General features: G+C 41.5%; 1 protein-coding gene across 2 annotated transcripts in view; it reads right to left on the bottom strand.

The window, feature by feature from the left end:
• The window catches only part of LOC109996649 (teashirt homolog 2), a 48,884-nt gene extending 36,979 nt beyond the window's left edge, over positions 1–11,905 (bottom strand). The window contains exons 1-2 of one of the 2 annotated variants that reach the window (XM_065961147.1): positions 11,334–11,905; positions 11,063–11,255 (exon numbers count right to left, since the gene is read on the bottom strand). In XM_065961147.1, the coding sequence (XP_065817219.1) occupies positions 11,063–11,102 (40 nt within the window). In that variant the 5' untranslated portion in view covers positions 11,103–11,255; positions 11,334–11,905. Of the gene's footprint in view, positions 1–11,062 lie in introns of both variants that reach the window. The other variant, XM_020650892.3, reaches the window with a different exon arrangement.
• Between the last annotated feature and the right edge of the window lie 7,039 nt (positions 11,906–18,944).

Genomic DNA, 18,944 nt, shown 5'->3' with positions numbered 1-18,944 from the left:
TGGTTATGACAGAAGGACAAGTGGCCGCACAGCGAGAGACAGATATGCAAATGAAAAATATCCTGCTATATGTCAGTTTGGGTGTTTAAAATGTTCATGTGGTTGACAGCTGCAGCTTTAGCGCGTCAGGTTTGCATAAAAAGTTTGTAGATCTGGAAATAATCACACAAGTGTTTCTGGACGCGGTACGAGCAAACCGTGAGCACAATGAGACGGACAAGCGAGAGGCGAGCGCCGCCGGACAAAATGTCTTTAGGGCTCCCAATAGACTCGGTTTCAGCAACACTGAAGAGCTCTGCTGACTGCCACAACACTGACCTCCCACTGACACGGAGAAAATGACCACTTTCTACAACTTTAAAATGGCCTGGGGGGGGAGAGAGCGCGAGATACCAGCACTGAGAATACAACAGACAATTGCTGACTCAATGTTTGTCAGGATATGGGAAGGAGGAAAATGTGTCCTTGACAACTTAAACGGTTTTGGATTGAACACGACTTATTTTGACAGTTAGTTCTATATCAATGACTTTTTTTTTTTTTTTAGCAGGCAAGACAAAAGAAGTGAGTACACACACACACACACACACACACACACACACACACACACACACACACACACACACACACACAGTGTTGTGTGGTTGAAGACAAAAACATATTCTTCAAAAGGAGATACTTGACATATTGAAAACAAGCTTGGGGGGGGAGGCAGAAAAAAAAAAAAGAATAACCTTGTCTCGCCTGATGTTGCACTCGTGAGGATGACCAGGCCCGAGTAGTGTTTCCTGTGTGACGTGCACACCTGTGTTATTATTATCAGCCTAATGAAAAGCAGCAGAAACACAACACCATTATTTTGCGGCGCTCCCTGAGGTGCAACGCAGGGCCTATTAGATCCTTCAGATGATCCATCTGATGCACACATACTTGGCCTCACACACACACACACACACACACACGAAAGAAAAAAAAAGCCATAAAATATGACTGTAACATATCGTACTATTATAGTTTGCTTTAAGAGGCCTCCCCCGTCCCCCCCGTCACTCGGTTAATCTTGAGAATGCTGTTCTGGTTTTACAAGTCGCAGCTGAAAATCAAGCCCAAGAAGAAAACCCCCGCTCTCGTCTTGATAGGCGGGATGACTTACGGCTGGCCTGGCGAGCGACCTCTTGAATGTCTGGAGGCTGAGATATATGACGAACAGACAAACGTGGGAGGACGCGGAGTCCCTGAAATTCTTGTAAAAGAGGGGGGAGAAGCGATGAATCTGCAACTGCTCTAAACTGTACAGCAAATGTGGACATACTGTAGTTATCAGCAGTGAGGTCATGGATATTATCATGTGTTTTGTAGACATGTGTAACCTTGAAAATATGAAAAAAACACTTCCCGGTTGGGTTTCATTGAGGCTAATTCTGTGTTTTCAAGAGGATTTTTCCAGCTGGACATGCTGAAGTGAAAAAGTCTGACTTCTGCATGTTGCGCAATCGTTTGTGGGTTTAAGATCGAGAAATCTGGGCGACGATGACGTCACCCCACACGCCCACGTTTGTGTGTGACGTGTCGGTGCAGTTCCCCCCTGGCAGCCTTTGGCATCATGTTTGCTCTCAGTCTCAGACACAGTTGGACCATAATTAGACATGCTGCTTCCTGTACAAAGACCTCCCTGTGTAATATTAATCACGTGAGGATAAAGTTGTAAATCCATCCTTCTGTGGAAATTCCCCCCCTTGCTTTTCATGTAGTCTGAAAAACAGGATAAAAAAGAGGGGCCCTTTCTCTGCAACCGTCAGATGTCAGCAAGATGTGAGCCTGCATGGGCCTTAAGAGTCTGCAAGTGGTAAGAGTTTTAACTTCTCTCTGCTGCCGTCACAACAGGAAAAAAAAAAAAAAACAGATTATTACAGCGACTTGAGCGCCTGCCTCGTGCGCCCTGATGACCTCTGAGTACCGACTTTCTACCGCACTGTTAGAAAGAAATGTTGTGAGTGGAGATCCTGCGGGGTATTTAGTGAAATTAGTTCATCTTCATGGAGTATCATGGCATATAAAATGCGGCAGAATAATATTTTTTGGTTTCCCCCCGCATTCATTTTCTCCTCTAAATTATACCATTCGTCATGCGCTCGTTACAAAGACAGTCAATTTTGAACCAATTCCAATTGCCTCTAATTTTTAAACTGAAATAATACAAGATGCACATTTTTCATCTGCCTGACATCCATTGACTTTATTATTGTCTGGAAATGCCAGACTGTGGCTGAATAAACACAAAGAAAAGTCAACATAATTCACGTTTCTAGATGAAGTATAGTCGGAGGTGTAACACTCTCCGAGTTATCAAAGTCAAATAAGCGACTCTTTTTCATACTTATTCATTTAGAGTTATAAAAGTTGTTTATTTCACACGACAGAGGAACTTAAAAAGGCAGCTCGGGAGGGAGCTCAGCCAATAAGAGCGATTGGTTAAGAAGTAGGCGGTGAGTGCGTTGCAGGCCGAGCCATAGGCTACAACGCTGACATGTTGTGTGCTGCTCCTTAATCAAGTTGTAAGTACAACCGAATTATTCCACATTCATCAAGGACACCTAAGCTGTCACTGCTGTTTAATGAGTATCAATTAAGCTGTTTCAACAGACTAGCTCAGCACATACTGTCGACACAAACAGGCAGGCAGGCGCAGCCCTAAGGAGCCGCCTCCGAGCACGACGCCGTGCACGCTCTCCGAGGTGGATGAGGTGCAGGATGAAGAGTTAAAACAAAGGAAGCGTTTCTGCATTTTTATTCATTTGACAGTCAACACAAGTCACACACACACACACACACACACACACACACACACACTAAAACACACACACACACACACACACACACACACACACGCCGCTGTTATTAATCTTTTAAATTCTGGAATCTTGATGTATGTTTAAAAGTGAACCTTATTCAAGTTTTTTCTTAGTTAATACCTTTTATTATCAAATATAAGTTGTTATTCGCTCACAATAAATTACAGTTAAGTTGTTTTCAGTGAGCCACAGATTTTTCTATTTTATTTTTCATGGTTTGTTCCTGCAACCGTGCGCACCTGAGAACGTATAGGCTGATCACGGGGGTTCCCTTTTGACCTTTTATCACCCTTCAGGTGTGAATGTGTGTAATAGGGTGAACGATCCTCTGGACCCCCCACCATGAGGAATAACTCACTCTTTATTCTCGTCACTTTACATTCAGCTTGACTTTTTAAAACTTGTTCGCTGCTCACAAAGAAATTATCGAATGGATCGTTAAGTATTTGAACGCCTCACTAATTAGAAATCTGGAGTTTTTTTTATCTTCCAAATCAGTGTTTCTATTGAGGGAGAGTTATTTAGATAACAACAATGAAAACAAAACACGGAACAATTATCCAGCTAGCTCTGATTCTCTGCTTTCTAATTCACTTCTGTTCCTTCATAATGTTTCTAGACTTTAATATGTTTTTAAAGTTTAAATGAAGCTTTCTATAGCTGAGCCTAAATGTGGGATTGCAATTAAAAGTCAAACTCAAGAAATGTGACATTTCTTCGACACTATAATCTTGGCTCTTGATACATGAAATGTTATTTCAGAATTATTATAAGCAGATTTTATTTATTATTTATTTGCTATCAGGTCGACGTTAAGTGGATAATTTCCACTATAGAAACCGACCGATTCGATGACCAGCCGATAATTTCAACCTGCCGAAAAATATCAGCCAATATATCATATCCAGTATCTGTATCAGCTAATTTTATCGCTGACATGCGCCGATATTACTAGATTTACTCACCTGTCTTAAATTAGCATTTAATTTGAATTTCATTGTATTACACTAGAAGTTCTTTTTCACCAGCAGAGGGCGCTGTATGGATACAACAACCATCATCACTCTGCAGAGCGTCAAGTGGTGATGCACGTACATGCGCGGTTACCTTTTAGTTGAGTTTTTGATAACTGCATTTGAGGGTTTAACAAAATAAATGTGTATATCTATATCTATCTATCTCGACAGATCGGACATAGATCAAAAAAAGATATCGGCCGATTTATCGGTATCAGATTTTCTCTCTTCCTAATATCGGTACCAAACAGCCTCGTATCGGTCGGGCCCTCCTAATGTCCAGGATGTCAAATGTTTCCTCCTCTTTGATTCTGTTGCGTGCTTTCTGTCTAAAGTCGGTGAAATAGACGCGTTCATATCGATATAATTAAGAAGTGTTGACAGTAAATACACTCAACTATGATTATTCCTGTTTATTTCCACACACCACACTACATTACATGGATATAAACAAAGATCAGAAACACAAGATTCCTCCTTTTGACGAGCAATATGTTGGAATTAAAAAAAAAAGAAAAGAAAAAAGCATAATTTTTCTTTGACTGGCTGATTAAGTGATTCATTGGGACTGATGATGTGCCAGAGCCATTTAAAACAAACCCACAATAGCTCATTACAAATCACTACACTCTTGATTGGCTGTAATAACAAGTGCATGTTGGGAGATTTTCTTCTTCTACCAGAGTGTGAGTGAACGGTGCAGAGTGTGAAGCCTCGGTTTGACCCTCTCACACACAGAGAGAGAGAGAGAGAGAGAGAGAGAGAGAGAGAGAGAGAGAGAGGGAGAGAGAGAGAGAGAGAGAGAGAGAGACAAGAGATCGCAGGCCAGCGAGGTCAAACGCAGGCGGTGAAACATTGACTTGATTCATCAAATTAGGTTCTATGTAATTGCGCCGCATGACGACTCATAAAACATGTCGGCCATAAAGCTGCCAGGAAGCCATCAGCCTGGTGCTAAATGAAGTTACAAAAGGTGCAAGGTTCACAACTTCATACAGTGCTGGAGTAAAGTGTCCAGGAGGAGCACTTCCTCCCGCGGTTACAGCGGCAATCTCGAAGCTCGTCTTAGGAAGGCTTGTAAATCAAATTCTCAATGATGGTGGATTTTAACATGAGTTCTTGTTATCTCCCTGTTGCTCATAAATTAAATCATGTTTCTTCATTTTGCCAGGAAATGAGGTTCTTACACCAATAATCCTTTTTCACCCTGATTGGACATCTTCAGGGGAGTAAACACATCGACAGACAAAGCGGAGATTATTTATTAGAAGTCAAAACTGCAGAAGCAATGCTCAAGAGTATGTCCTTTAAAACTGGTACTTCTACCTGCTGTAGTCGAGACCAAACAAAATGTATTTTCCAGACCTCCCAAACACCTGAACGCACATTTTAGCGCGCTGACCTCTACCAACGCATTGCCGAGCGCTGCCAGTGCTGCGGCAGTTTACCTTTTGTAATTGTTACAGATCACACCATTAGCACAATATTGTCATAGCTCCTGCTCCTGCAGTCGGCAGCAGCTGAGGGTTAATTTGCATAATAAATCTTAATTGAAGCTCATTAAGGATTTGATAAGAAGCAAATCAGGGTACAGCGCGGATAACTTAAGATGAATGTTTTGGCTGTTTTTTTTCCTGGCGCCCGGGCGTATCAGAGGGGGGAAATGTCACATTTATTTTTTATTTTTTTTTGCATAATTGTGAAGCGTCTTATATGAATTCTATTTAAGCACGTTACAGAAGGGGGAGTCGTGCTTTGTGTTAACAATCCAGCGTGCTCCTGAATGAAGGCACCACATGAACCCTGCGTCTCTGAAAGCGGAGAACAAAGAATCTTTTTTTTTTTTTTTTTTTTAAATATGACATGGCAACTTCACTTCACTCAGAGGCTTTCTCAGGTTAGTTTAACCTGATCCGGCTGTGATTGTTTCTTCACCATATGGCCAACATGTTTGCCCTCAGACTATTCATGTAGGTCAACAACTACAAGATGGACGTCCTCACTCCAAGCTCCTTGAACAAAAAAAAAAAAAGACGAAGACTGACGAAGCTGCAGATGATATAAATTACAAGGACGTAAACGATGGAGGGATTGTCTATCGTTACAGTAATACAAAGCACATGAGGTGCAGCGCTTTTTTTTTCTTCTTCTTTCAAACCATAAACCATATAAAACGTTTCCATACCTCCTTGGTGAAATCAATAGCAGACCCACGGTGCTACTGTATTAACTGAGAGCTCGCCTTGCATTCTTATCCTCTAAATCCACATAAATGAACAACCCGAGCTGTAAAGTCTCCTCCCCGTTCCTCCTCTGTAAATCATTATATCTGTTGGGACCTGGACAAAATACCATAACATGATTTCTTTTGTACTTGGGACGTCTAGCAGAAATAATGAGTTTTTAGCCCGCTCGCAATAAACTCTCCCCAATATTCTAGTTATTGTCAGACTTAATGAGTAAAGAAGAAAAAAAGAAAAAATAATAATCACAAGAAGAAGAAATAGTCTCTTTTTCTGCAGCGATGATCACATGGAAACATTATCCACATGAATCACCCCAACGGCATATCAAATTGTGTCATTTGCCTGGAAACTAGTGCAGGTCTCGGAGGGAAGGCAAGGTGAATGAGCAGTCGCTGTAGAGAGGTGCGCGCACACACACACACACACACACACACACACACACACACACACTGCACAGGCACTTGCTTTTGAGACCAATCATAACAGGCTGTTTTTTTGTTTTTTTTTCGCCACAGCGGAGGAGAGGGATCACTGTGCTGGAGGGCACAGGAGTCTTGGTTCTTATCACCTAGACAGTGCACCACCCTGTCTGCCTTCTCCTGCAAACAAAAGGCCTTTCGTAAACTATTAGCTATCTACACCTGTCACCTCACTGGCATCATGCAGCAGCAGGAAATGCACGAGAGCAATCACACCTGACAAACCACCTGACTTTATGTTTTTACTGTACTAAGAATATACTGCATGGAAACTAGCTGATGAGCACAAAGTTATTAAAAGGGGGGGGGGGGATCTCTGTGGGGAGCGCCTGCGAGTTAGAAAAATTGCAAGCGTTGCAACAAAGTAAGTACATGGTTCGGTTTGGCTGGATTAGATCAAAACTAAATATTCGCCTTGTTGACACTGCTCCAAAGAGAAACAGTGTAAAGACAATAAGCACAGATTTAATACACAATAATGATTATTTCACTTTATGGATGCATTTTGAGGTAGAAATCTGCACTGAGGACGGGCGAGCAAAGCTGACAAAGTGACCTGGAACAGCTTCAGATTACAACACATTGTATTTAATGTGACTTTATGTTTCACTGCATGGAGTCTCAGCTTTTAAAACATGCATAACATCCAATTTTAGCCAAAACAAGCACATGAAAAAGAACTCTGCAGATGCCAATTTTTCCTCAAATGTGTTGATTTTGAAGGATTCAAATGATCAAACAGGATCTTTCTGTTTCTGAAGGCTTTCTGTTTTGATGTATTGTTGTTTTACTTTGGAGGACATTAAAGGATATTCGCTGCAATTGCTCCAAAAGAATTGTGTAAAGTTGTCTTTAAAACATCGTTCGATTGGTCGTTTTCATAATTCAGGTTTTAAAGTCATTACTTTGATACTATGTTAGAATGCTTCAGCCAATGGGAGCTCTCGTTTTCTGCCATGAATCTAATTTTTGAGGAAAGGTAGAAACTCTGAACGGCTAAAATGTTAGCAGTCACACAAACGTGAATGCAGAAACGATCAGCATCTAGGTCATCAGAGATCAGAGCTCAGGATTAAATGAATAAAAAACCTTAAACGATTGAAGTCAAGTGAAAGGGTATGGTTCTTTTTTTTGTCCTGAATTCATAACAACGGTTAAACAAATTTAAGCAAATTACACACAAAACAGAGAAGTGCTGATAATGGCTGCAGACAAAAGAACAGTTTGCTAATACGTTGGAAGAAAGAGGGTATTACAAAATAAATAAAAATCAAATAAGAGCCCCTTGTCATTTCTGCCGTCTTCCTCCCAGCTTTTGTCACTCAGAATGGACTTCCTTCTTTCCACCTAAACTGGATAAACAACATCTGCCTTGATCGTAGGATGTTTTCTGAACAAACCACTTAGGAGGAATTCCTGCTAGCCAATTCCCACAAGCTGCTGTCAGTCACTGGCTGGCACTGCAACACTTAATGCCTTTGTCTGTTCTCCAATTTATCTTGTTAACAGCAAATTGGGCTAACGGTTTGAGGCACAGAGCTATTGTAAAAAAAAAAAAAAAAAAAAAAAAAAAAAAAAAGGAACACTCCCACGGCCCGCTAAAATAACATATGGCTCCCTTCACTCAGAAATGCATCCCGTGCACTTATAGGGCTTTAGGTTTACACCATATATAAACCTGATATACAAATCTGACCCAGGATTCCTGCAGCCCCTGATAGCCCTCTGTCTTAGTGATGTTTCCCTCAGTGATAAAGCAAAAGGTTTAGTGTGTCCTCTCCTGCATCGCTGAGTAATTGGCATTTTTTTAAATTACCATACAAACCATGTATGCAAAAGGAAGTAAATCAGACACAACTGGTCTTCACTGGTGCATCTGTGGTCCCACGTTTTACAAATATGACTATTAATAATACAACTCCCCGAGGAGATTACAAGCAACCCCCCGGATTTGCAAAACGTCCTCAGAATTGATGTTTTTTTTTCTTTTCTTTACATATATACCACCTAAGAGGGGGATGCTGCATCTTTAAGAGCCCCTCCAAACACACAGATAAAAAAAAAAAAAATGGAAGCTATTCCTTAGCATCTTGCACGCTCTTATTTCAATACTCCTCTTCTCCTTGTTCCCTCCCTCCACACATCATTAAACATATTATTATAACATGACTGTCAGCCTGCGTCTCTCCTCGCTCCATTCTTGCTCTGCCAGGTAATCAATTTGTCGTCACTCTCTGTAACCCCAGTAAAGTCATCAAGTGAAATGAGTTACAGCTGCAAAGAGCCTTCAAGAATACAGGAGGAGGAAGAGAAAGAGAGAGAGACAAAAAAAAAAGAGAAAAGGACGCGAGAAAAATGACAACACAGCCCAGGAATATTCCACCGCTTGATAGCACATCCCAGGTCTTGAAGATGAAATATTAATGCACAATTTGTTTATCTGCAGGCCCACATCTCTCCCGGTGCCGAGCTGTTAATTTTCTATCGGCGCAGACAACGGATCAGTCAGTCATGAACTCTTCACAGCCATTACCGGGAGACATTTTGATTAAGTATTCCTAATGTAGTGGATAGGAAAGAATGAAAACACTCTGCCTGCCAACTTTTGATTGACCATTAAGCCACTGATGAATGTGCCTGTCAAAGAGGAGACAATTACCTCAACAATGAAGAAACTCTTCTGGAAGGCTTATTTCTCTATAGGGCTGACACATTTACCAGAGTACAAGGCGAGGCAGCTGAGAGCGTGTAAAGGGATCACTTAGGCATCTCCTCAACAAAAAAAAAAAACAACAAAAAGTTCTCTGAATCAAAAAAAAAACAAAAAAAACAGCAGGCTTTGTTTTTAAGAAAAAAGGCTTTTTTTGTTTTTTTTGGACGCTGAAATGTGGGAAAAATATTTAGTGTTGGACTGTATGCCAATGAGTGTTTATGTATATGTGTGTGTGTATATGTGTAAACTGAGAGTGTGCCGGGCAGATAAGGGTCTCAGCATCTTAAGCGGGTAAAAAAAAAAGAGACGCTATTATTGGCAGAGAACAATCGCCATCTGGTTGCTTCATCCGCAACCATAATAAAGACTGATAACTTCTCAACACACCACAAGCAAGTAATTGCATCCTCGTACGATGAAATATGATTGATCAATCTGGTTGGAAGCCGCAATCTCCGTCATAACAAGGCCGTTTTCTTTTGGGGTGGGGGGGGGGAGAGAAATTATAAATCATGTGATCTGACAGAGAGTGGTCAGAAATGCAGAGAGGGTGGCGCTGATTTTAGTGACCTTGTGAATTTGGACGTTTGTTCTGGAGATGTTTTGCAGCTTCAGGAAGGGGAGCAGATACAAGTTTGTGGGACGTTTGAGGGAAATGTTACAGGATTATGATGAAGAAAAGTGAAACGACCACACAAAACCCAAAACCAGTTCGTACTGTAACTCCGGGCCTCTGCTTGTTAAAATGAGATGATCAATTCACCCCGGTGCAACAACACACTGTCATATTGAGCAACACAAACACCACAGCAACACACACACACACACAAAGCCTATGTGGTGGATATTTTCTAAATGACCCTGCTGCTGCTGCTGCTGCTGCTGCTGCTGCACACAAAGTGATATAGAGGTGTGTGTGTGTGTGTGTGTGTTCATGTCTTCCTGTCCCTTCAAGCAGCATAGATGGACTGCTGCTGTGTGTCTTACCGTGAGTGAGTGAGTGAGTGAGTGAGTGAGTGAGTGTAACCCATTCTCCATTTGTCCATAAGATTATGAGGAGTTCACACAGAGTTCATCTGCTACGGATACAGCGGCTCCACATCCTTCAGCCCCTCTCTCTCTGTACACTTCATGCGGGTCAAATCAAACACAGCCAGGGAGGTTTTTTTTTTTGGTTTTTTTTCTTCTTCTTTATGAGCGCTTACGACTTGAACTTTCTGATCAATGAATGACTAAACACCTTCTGACATGTTTCTGGATTATAGCTGTTTGTTGTTCTTTTTAAACCTTTTTTTCTTTCACCTTATTAATCTGTGTCATTTACCTCTTACTGCAGAAACAGCTTGAGATGCTGCAACTTCACACCCACTGTTGTTTTAACATTTGACTTTTCTTACAGCAGTATCGGTGCCCAAAACTGGGGTCCCAGGACCCACGAGAGGGTCCCCCAGTGAAATGATAATATGTTGAATTTCAGTATTTGTGAATTCACATTAAGTACAAAAGATATCCATGTCCATAATATAAAAAAAAAACACACATGCAGTTAAATAAATTCAAATCAACAAAAGCTCCTCTAATGGGACGGTATCTCTCGTAATCCGGGGGTCTTATTCGGGGTCCTACATGATAAAAGTTTGAGCCCTGTAGTAAAAAGCAAGCTATCTGCAGAATCATAACAAAGCTAGTACACACATATACAACTCATAGAGAGCAGGTTCTTTGGAGAGAAAATAGAAAAAAGAAAATCGCTTACCCGCAGCCCGTTTGGGCGCCTGCTGTTTCCTCCGTGGCATTTTTTTTTTTTTGGGAGTCGCAGTTCACTACAGTGCCCAGGTGAAATGTGAATGCGGGCTACGATAGTCCATGCATAGAGAGAGAGAGAGAGAGTGTGTGTGTGTGTGTGAGAGGCTTTCTTTTGGGCTCTCGGAGTAGTTCGGTCTCTCTCCCTTTGCAAAAAAAAAAAAAAATCCAGTTAGGACGCGTTTTTCATCAGGAAGGAAACAGATGTTAAATCGGGCTTTCACCTTCTTCCTCCTCTTCTTCTTCTTCCTCCTCCTACGGGGGGCGAATCGTCTCCTTTCACCATCCGTTTTTGTCCATCAGTTGCCTCGTATGTTGATCGACGTGTGTCAGTCAGTCCTGCGGGCTAGTTTTTCGGCGGATAATGTGTGGAGGGGGGAAAAGCGCGTAAAAAGCGTTTTGGTAATGGTACAGTATATTACGCACGGTGCGGGCGGCGAGGGGGAGAGGCGATGCCAGCAGCAGACATCGATCCATAGAACAAACTGAACATTAAAAACTCCTCCCTCCTCGCCTGGACTTGATGATGGCAGCGAGACATTTGTTACACTAGATAACCATGAGTTTATTAAAGGAACAGAGGCCAGGGAAAAGAGAGAGAGGAGCTCAGGCTGCTGCTGCTGCTGCTGCTTTCTATCACTCTCTTTCTGCTCTCTGCCTTTTCATGCAGCCCTCCTTTTTTTTTTTCCTGATTTTTTTTTACATCCTACAGCTTCCGCTTTGCTCGCTCAATGAAAGACTGAAAGTTTGTAAGATTTACTACACATTTGAATGAACCGCGAATATGAGTAGCTGCTTTGTGTAACACCCCGAATAAAAACGCATTGATGTGAGGAAATAAAGCCGCTTATGTTGCTGCTAAAATCTGATTCTGTCGACCGGCTGCTGAGCTGTTTCCAGGTACACAACATGAAGGAGACTACATGGATCATATTGAACACTAAATGCAGATTCTTGTGTTTCAAACTGTTTGTTAGATTATTATCTTACAGGGGTGTAGCCTAGGTTTTGTAAAACGGGAGGTAGACCTCAAATAAGCTTAAGTTTAGTGTATTCATATCTTATCTGTATCTGATGTAACTTCCATGTGTCTTTTTCTGTCTTTAAACTACTTCAGTCAAACCCAGACTCGCCTGATAGAAATAATCTTCCTGCTTTACAAAGTCACTTTAAAAAGAAATTCAACACAGTTTACTTTGAAGTAACCAAAAATAATAATTTCATGTGTCTATTCTAAGTACATGTGTGTCCCGTCTTTAAAAATTGTCATTTTTAAAAGGGGAATTTGGCTGCATTATTTTGAATTGTCTACCTACTTTAATCATCCCTGAGGGATTCTAGTTTTACACTCTGTTATTGAGAGACATGCTTCTTACACACACACAGGACAGAAACACACACACACACACACACACACACACACACACACACACACACACACACACATGCATTAGTGGAGATATGTCAGAGTGAGGCTGCTACACAGGCAGTGCACCAGAGCTGTTGGGGTTCCCATGCCTTGCTCAAGGGCATCTCTGCAGTACCCAGGAAGTGATCTGGTAGCTGAAGAGGTGCCACACTTCCACATTGTGGTCCGCACCGGGACTTGTACCGACGACCCTCCGGTTCCCAACCCAAGTCCCCACAGACTGAGCTCCTGCCGCCATCCAATCACATTTTTGTTTGCTGACACTTGAAAAGTAGTTGCCGTTTTTGTCACCTTATAATTGAACCTGTTTAATCTTTAGAGCCGTAAGAAACACGTTTTATTCGACTTTTAAGTCTGCTAAATGATTCACAAAAGTCAGAAGTGTGGATATATATACGAATGTTCTAAATCCCTCCATGGAAACATTGCAGTGTTTATGTTTCCTGGAAAACCAAAAGTTAATTATACTGTTTAATAAAACAATGAAAGGATGCAAATTTGAGATTTAAAGGCACAGTATGTAGATTCCACCACCAGGGGGCTCTCAATCAATACAACAATAAAAAGATGACGTTGAGGCTGGTGGTGAATCATGGGAGTTCACTCTCTTACTCCACCCCGCCCCCAAACCCCGATGAAAACGAACTCTGCATTTAACCGTCGTCAAGACGACCGGGTGAAACCGACCTGAGGAAGAGAGTATGTTTACCCAGGAGCTAATGAGTCCAAGTATAATTTACATGATGTTTTTATCACAGCAGCACATACAGCAACAGAACGGCAGCTTTCAGTAGCAGCTAACGCTTCCTTATGCAGCGGTCTTTGTCGTAACTATCGGTGTTTCCACGGCAACGATATATATGTCCCGTTACAACTATAAAATTAAAGATTTCTCTGGCTTTGAAAGCTGTTGGAAATATTTGAGGATAGGTAAGTACTCAACAAAAAAATAGAACACAGGTTTAGTCAGTTGTGAATTAATTTAGATATTTGATGGAAACATTAAATCATTATAGAGAAGGGGGCGCGCTGGTGGCACAATGGTTAGGGCGCGCGTCCCATGTGTTGAGACTCTCGTCTCAAGCGGTAGGCCCGGGTTCACTTCCACCCGTGGTCCCTTTCCGCATGTCATTCCCCGCTCTCTCTCCCTGGTTTCTGACTCTATCCACTGTCCTATCTCTGCATTAAAAAGGCACAAAAAGCCCAAAAAAAAAACTTTAAAAAAAAAGAAAATCATTATAGAGATAGAAAAGAATCATGAACAATTATCACAAAAAATGGCTGATTTATTTTTTTGTGCCTCGATCAACTTATGGATTTATGGTGTCTTGATAAGAAGCATGTATTATATGTAATAAGCTACTTTGAACTGTACTACAGCGTTGTGTAACACAGTTTAAATGCTGATTTTTATCGTCATGTAGTGAAATGCTTCTTGACTGAATCGTTCCTGAATTATATTTTTCACACTACAAGAACCCTGGATTTTAAAGGAATACTTTGACAACGCTGAGTATTTATCACGCCTAAGCCTTGAAGTTGAGCTAACATATATCCTATCACAATATTCAAGGCTCTCTCTCTCTCTCTCTCTCTTTAAAAGCTACTCATGACCTAATCAAATATGAAGTTGAGGTGATGGATGACTTCATTTCAGAGAGACAACACCCCTCAGAGATCCAGGCTCGCCCCGGATTACAAATGGCTTCCTGATAATATTCCATCACCCCATTTTGTGTCTGTCACTCATTTTGCCAATGATAGCAGAGACCTCCCGTGAACTCCACCTGAACCTGGGCGATCAATCACGGGCTCGGATCAAGACTGAGCCGTACCTGCCTGACAGCTCTTAACACCCCGTGTGTACACAAAGCGAGCGTGTGCGGTTGACAAGTTACACCCGCGTCCGGCGCCTTATCTCTCCCACAGGACGGACGGCCTCCGTTCTGCAGCTCACACCTAACTGTATCCGTATACCACACTCCATGTGAAAAACTTTCTGATGAGCGCTTTAATTTAAAACTTTTCACTTACCACTCATGCGTCGGAGTCAGCGGCAGATCCGCGTGCAGATGGTGGAATTTGTCATCCCTTACGTCTTGATGAGCTTTTTCCCCCGCTCACACGCTCGAGATTCTCATACCTGGCTGCCTGAGGATTTTCCGGGATACAACTTCAACAGAAGTGTGATCCTCTTCTGTAACTAAATGTGACAAACATATGTCTTGTTAGTGGTTTTTTCTTTTTTTTTTTTAAAGCTACCTGTGGCTGTTTTTGCAGAAGAAGAGGCAAGTTCACAGCTCAGGTGCAAAAAGAAAGTATACAGAAGAAAACTTAATTAATGTCTGCAAAGTTTAACCCGTGCTCGATGGCACTCTCATGAACTTCAAGAGAAGATGAAGTCTTTACTTTAAAAAATGTAGAAATCGTCCAACTAACACAAGCAGATGTTTTCCTGGAACCTGAAGTCTTTTCATCAAGAAGTGGAGCTGAACCTGAAGCAGAGTTGGAGCTCTCTTTGAATGCTTTTCATTTTTGTTGTTTTTTACACCTGCCTAACCTCCAAAATATAAAAGAAAAAAAAAAGGTGGCCACATTCTTTGGAGGTCACCCATGATGGCGCCTCTGGAGTGTTGACACTAAGTGAACTGTTATTTATAATTGACAAAGCAGCTCCAGAAAGCAGCCGGAGCTTTTCGACCTCTCGTCGTTTTGGCTTTTGAGAGAGGTCGATTCATCCTCACCGTCTATTCTGGACCGTTTTGTGGAGCGGCGCTTCGGGTTAACCGCGAATGTTAGGCCTCACATATAGTCAGCGGTGTGGGATTAAAGTCCAGGACGGACAAAACAGAGAGCTATTAGGAGAGTCAGACTGTGCTGTGTGAGCGTCTGAATCACTGCTGCTGTTTCGGCCTACAGGCTTAATAACATTCAAACGTTGTATTTTCTTCTTGTTAAGACTTAAAGCTAATCAATAGAGATTGCCACCAGTATGAACCACATTAAAATTCTTGAATTGACCGGGAGAACTTTTTAAACTTCTGATCCAGAAACTGTCAGGTTGATAATTAACCATGAGATTACAGATCAGACAGCACATTTATTAAGAATGATAATGTTTTCTGAAATAGGGAACATAAATGTGATTAAAAAGTCAAAAAGTTCACATAAAATTCTTCTTTTTTTTTTTTTTAAAGGTGCATTTTTGTGGCTTTTTTATTGCGTTATTTAGAGATAGGACAGTGGATAGAGTCAGAAATCTGGGAGAGAGGAGGGGAGGGGGGGGATGACATGCGGGAAAGGAGCCACAGGTCGGATTCAAGAAAGCTATGGAACATGATGAAGCATTTAGAAGCTAACTTTCCATATATGACCTTCCCTCAGGCGGTGGTGGAGAACAAAACAGAGCTAAAATGTGAGTCAACAATAGACTCTGTCGGATTCATTCTCAAAAAAACAACATGTTTGCCTGCTTATTGATTGGAACATCTTTGTAAAGTCAGTATATATACCACTGATGTTTATTGATTGTTTGTCTGGCCCTAGCTGGATGAGAAACGTTTGGTTTTCTTTTTAAACTTTTGGTTCACAGATAAAAATCACTTCATCTTTTTTTCTTTGGTTTCAGCCGCTGTGCAATGAGAAGGACAATACTGCAATTAAGCTGTTTTATCTCTTTTTTTTCTTCTCATCGCTGACATTTGTGTCTGTCTTCTCCTTTCTCTCTAACATTTCAGTCATATCTAATTGGTTGTATCTGAGCAGACAGAGTCAAGTATTGGAAACTGTACTCTAGAAAATCCAAGTGGGTGTGTGAATCATCTTTTTGTTCAACGTTGCAGGAATAAAAAACATTTTCAAACATGAGCTTGGTTGTTCATTTAAGCTTTGTGATTTTGTCGACATATATTCATAAATTTTCCATATTCAGAGCCATAATACTCTAAACATGCATCTTTTTCTTGCAAATCTGCAAGCTTATCAGAAGTGTTTCTAACAAAACAACCGACTTTGGAAAACCGCAGTCTAACAAAAGGGTGAGTATCGTGCCCAAGCTCGCTTCACCCTCAGAGTCCAGCTCGTTTCACTAGTGTGAGTGCTCTGATCGTACACTTCCTTGGCCCAGGCGCGGTTGGAAGAGGTGTGCTTTGGCCCGGTACACTTCATGCATGAGCACAAGCACGGGCATGAAACATGGACAGCCTTCCATTATCAAGAAATCCCAAAGTGTTCTGCCTGTATCTGACTATAACGACTCAAAATAAGTCAGTAAAGTAGCTGTCATGTTTTTTGTGTTGTTCTCCGATGTGCAGACTCGGACTTGACTGCATGTTCCTTTTATTTTTTTGATTCTTTGAGACCGTCTGTCTTGTAAACTAAGCATGCTTCACGATCATGTAAAGCCATGATGCAGGTGTTTAATTGCAACATAATGACGGTATCAAGAGGTAACTGTGCTAAGGCCCGGTTAGTCCTGGAGCAGTGTGAGTGCAGGGCAGAGGGGGCAGAGGTGCTGCTTGTCAACAGGCAAGGCAGGCCACTGATTGGGGCCCCAGGCCAGTAGTGGATCACCCAAGGGCTGACAAACCTTAGATCACAGCAGTGCCTCGAAATGTGAACATTTTGGGGCGCTGGTGGCGCAGTGGTTAGTGCACGCCCCATGTATGAAAGCTGTAGTCTTCCAAGCGGGCAGCCCAGGTTCAAATCCAACCTGTGGCTTCTTTCCTGCATGTCATTCCCCACTCTCTGTCTCCCTGGTTTCCGACTCTATCCACTGTCCTATCTCTCAAATAAAGGCACATAAAGCCCAAAAATTAATAGTTAAAAAAAACTACGGGACAGCTGGACCTAGTGAGCGGGCCCTAAGTTCTAGACTGAGACTGTTTCCAATATCGCAGCACAAGTTTCTCTTAGATTGTACGCTGGAAATATTTAGCCAGTCTTTCTGCAATATGAAGTCTAATTATAAAGCTCTAGTCATGATAAAAAAGGAGGACGGTCCAGGAAATCAAAACCTGTCTTTAATCCACGGACTGAAATCTGATGTGTAAGGGACAGCCTGTGATTGAAGTCCAGTTTGAAAATGTTCAAAGCAGAACAACAACATATGCATACAGTCAAAAGCAGCTGGCTTGATTTGATTCATGTGATACTTAAAACAAAGAGCTATTACTAAATCAGAGCAAGTTTTTTAGATGTGTGATTGACAAGCGGTTAAAAATACATTTCCAAAGAGAAGGAGAATGGTGCAGCAAATGTAAAAAAAAAAAAAGACGAGCCTGATATGCACTTGATTCAAGGATGCGATGATGAAAACAGCACATGAAACAGGATGGTAGTAATTTGTGATCATACAAACATCATTCAAAGAATCTTCAAATGAGGATTGAGTTGTACTTTTCTGATGAGGGACGTTTCCAAAAAACAGACTCCAAAACATGAAATGTGCGCGTTTAGACAAATATTTGTCGTGTAATGAGCTAATCACGGACATTAAAAAAAAAGAAAAAAAAAAGCAGACGGGTATTGATGGTTATGTACACAATAGCGTGCGGTCCCGCTCTGTGTTGTAGTTGAAAGTAGGTGAACAAGCTGATGTGAGTATTGTTGCTGTTGTTGTTGTTGAAAGCACAGTTAAAGGAGCTTTGTGGGACTCGGCGTGTTTGTCCTCGGGGCTGAATGTAACAGATGACAGAGATCATTGGAGCTTTTTTTTTTTTCTTTCTCCACATCAGTCAGAACATACTCCTTTTTTCACAATTTTTTTATAGTGCACTATGGAGACACAGACAGCCATTGTTGCACTGTTTGTACCTAATGTTCTTGACAAGTGGGTACTTGTCGTTCTCCTTTTTGACAGGTGTTAATGCCTCACTCTGGTGACTACTTTTGATTTGGTGCCGCCGCCGTGGTCTTATTGTGCCTCACGGAGAGTTCACGCTAAAACAATCCAGGCTGTGGGCTGGAATGTACAGTATGTATGCATAATGTGTCAGGCTGCACTCACTGACTGTTTCAACTTGTACCTACACAAATTAATCCACTATAATAAATATAGAGGTCACATAATCGTGTCATACTTTTTTAAGTTCTCACCTGGGGCAGTGGGAGATAGTTTAAACATATCAATATACCCCCCTTGTAGGGTGGTCATCAGAGGAAAAGATGAGTTTTAACATCACAGAGGAGACGGGTTATTGAGACTATGTTGAGTTATTAAACTCACACAATGATCAGTTTCCAAAACTTAACTAAACAGGATGTTTCTCATTAACCATTGTGGTAAGAGAGGGGAAAAGTCAGAAACAGATTATATAGGGTCCTTTAAAACAGAAAGCAGATTAAGAAGCACGAGCAATTCAGGGTTAAGTGTCTCGCCCAAGGACTCATCGGACATGTTGCTGCA

This window comes from Labrus bergylta, chromosome 12 (assembly GCF_963930695.1).
Source record: "Labrus bergylta chromosome 12, fLabBer1.1, whole genome shotgun sequence".
Taxonomy (NCBI): domain Eukaryota; kingdom Metazoa; phylum Chordata; class Actinopteri; order Labriformes; family Labridae; genus Labrus; species Labrus bergylta.
This window is presented reverse-complemented; position numbering and strand designations above follow the sequence as displayed.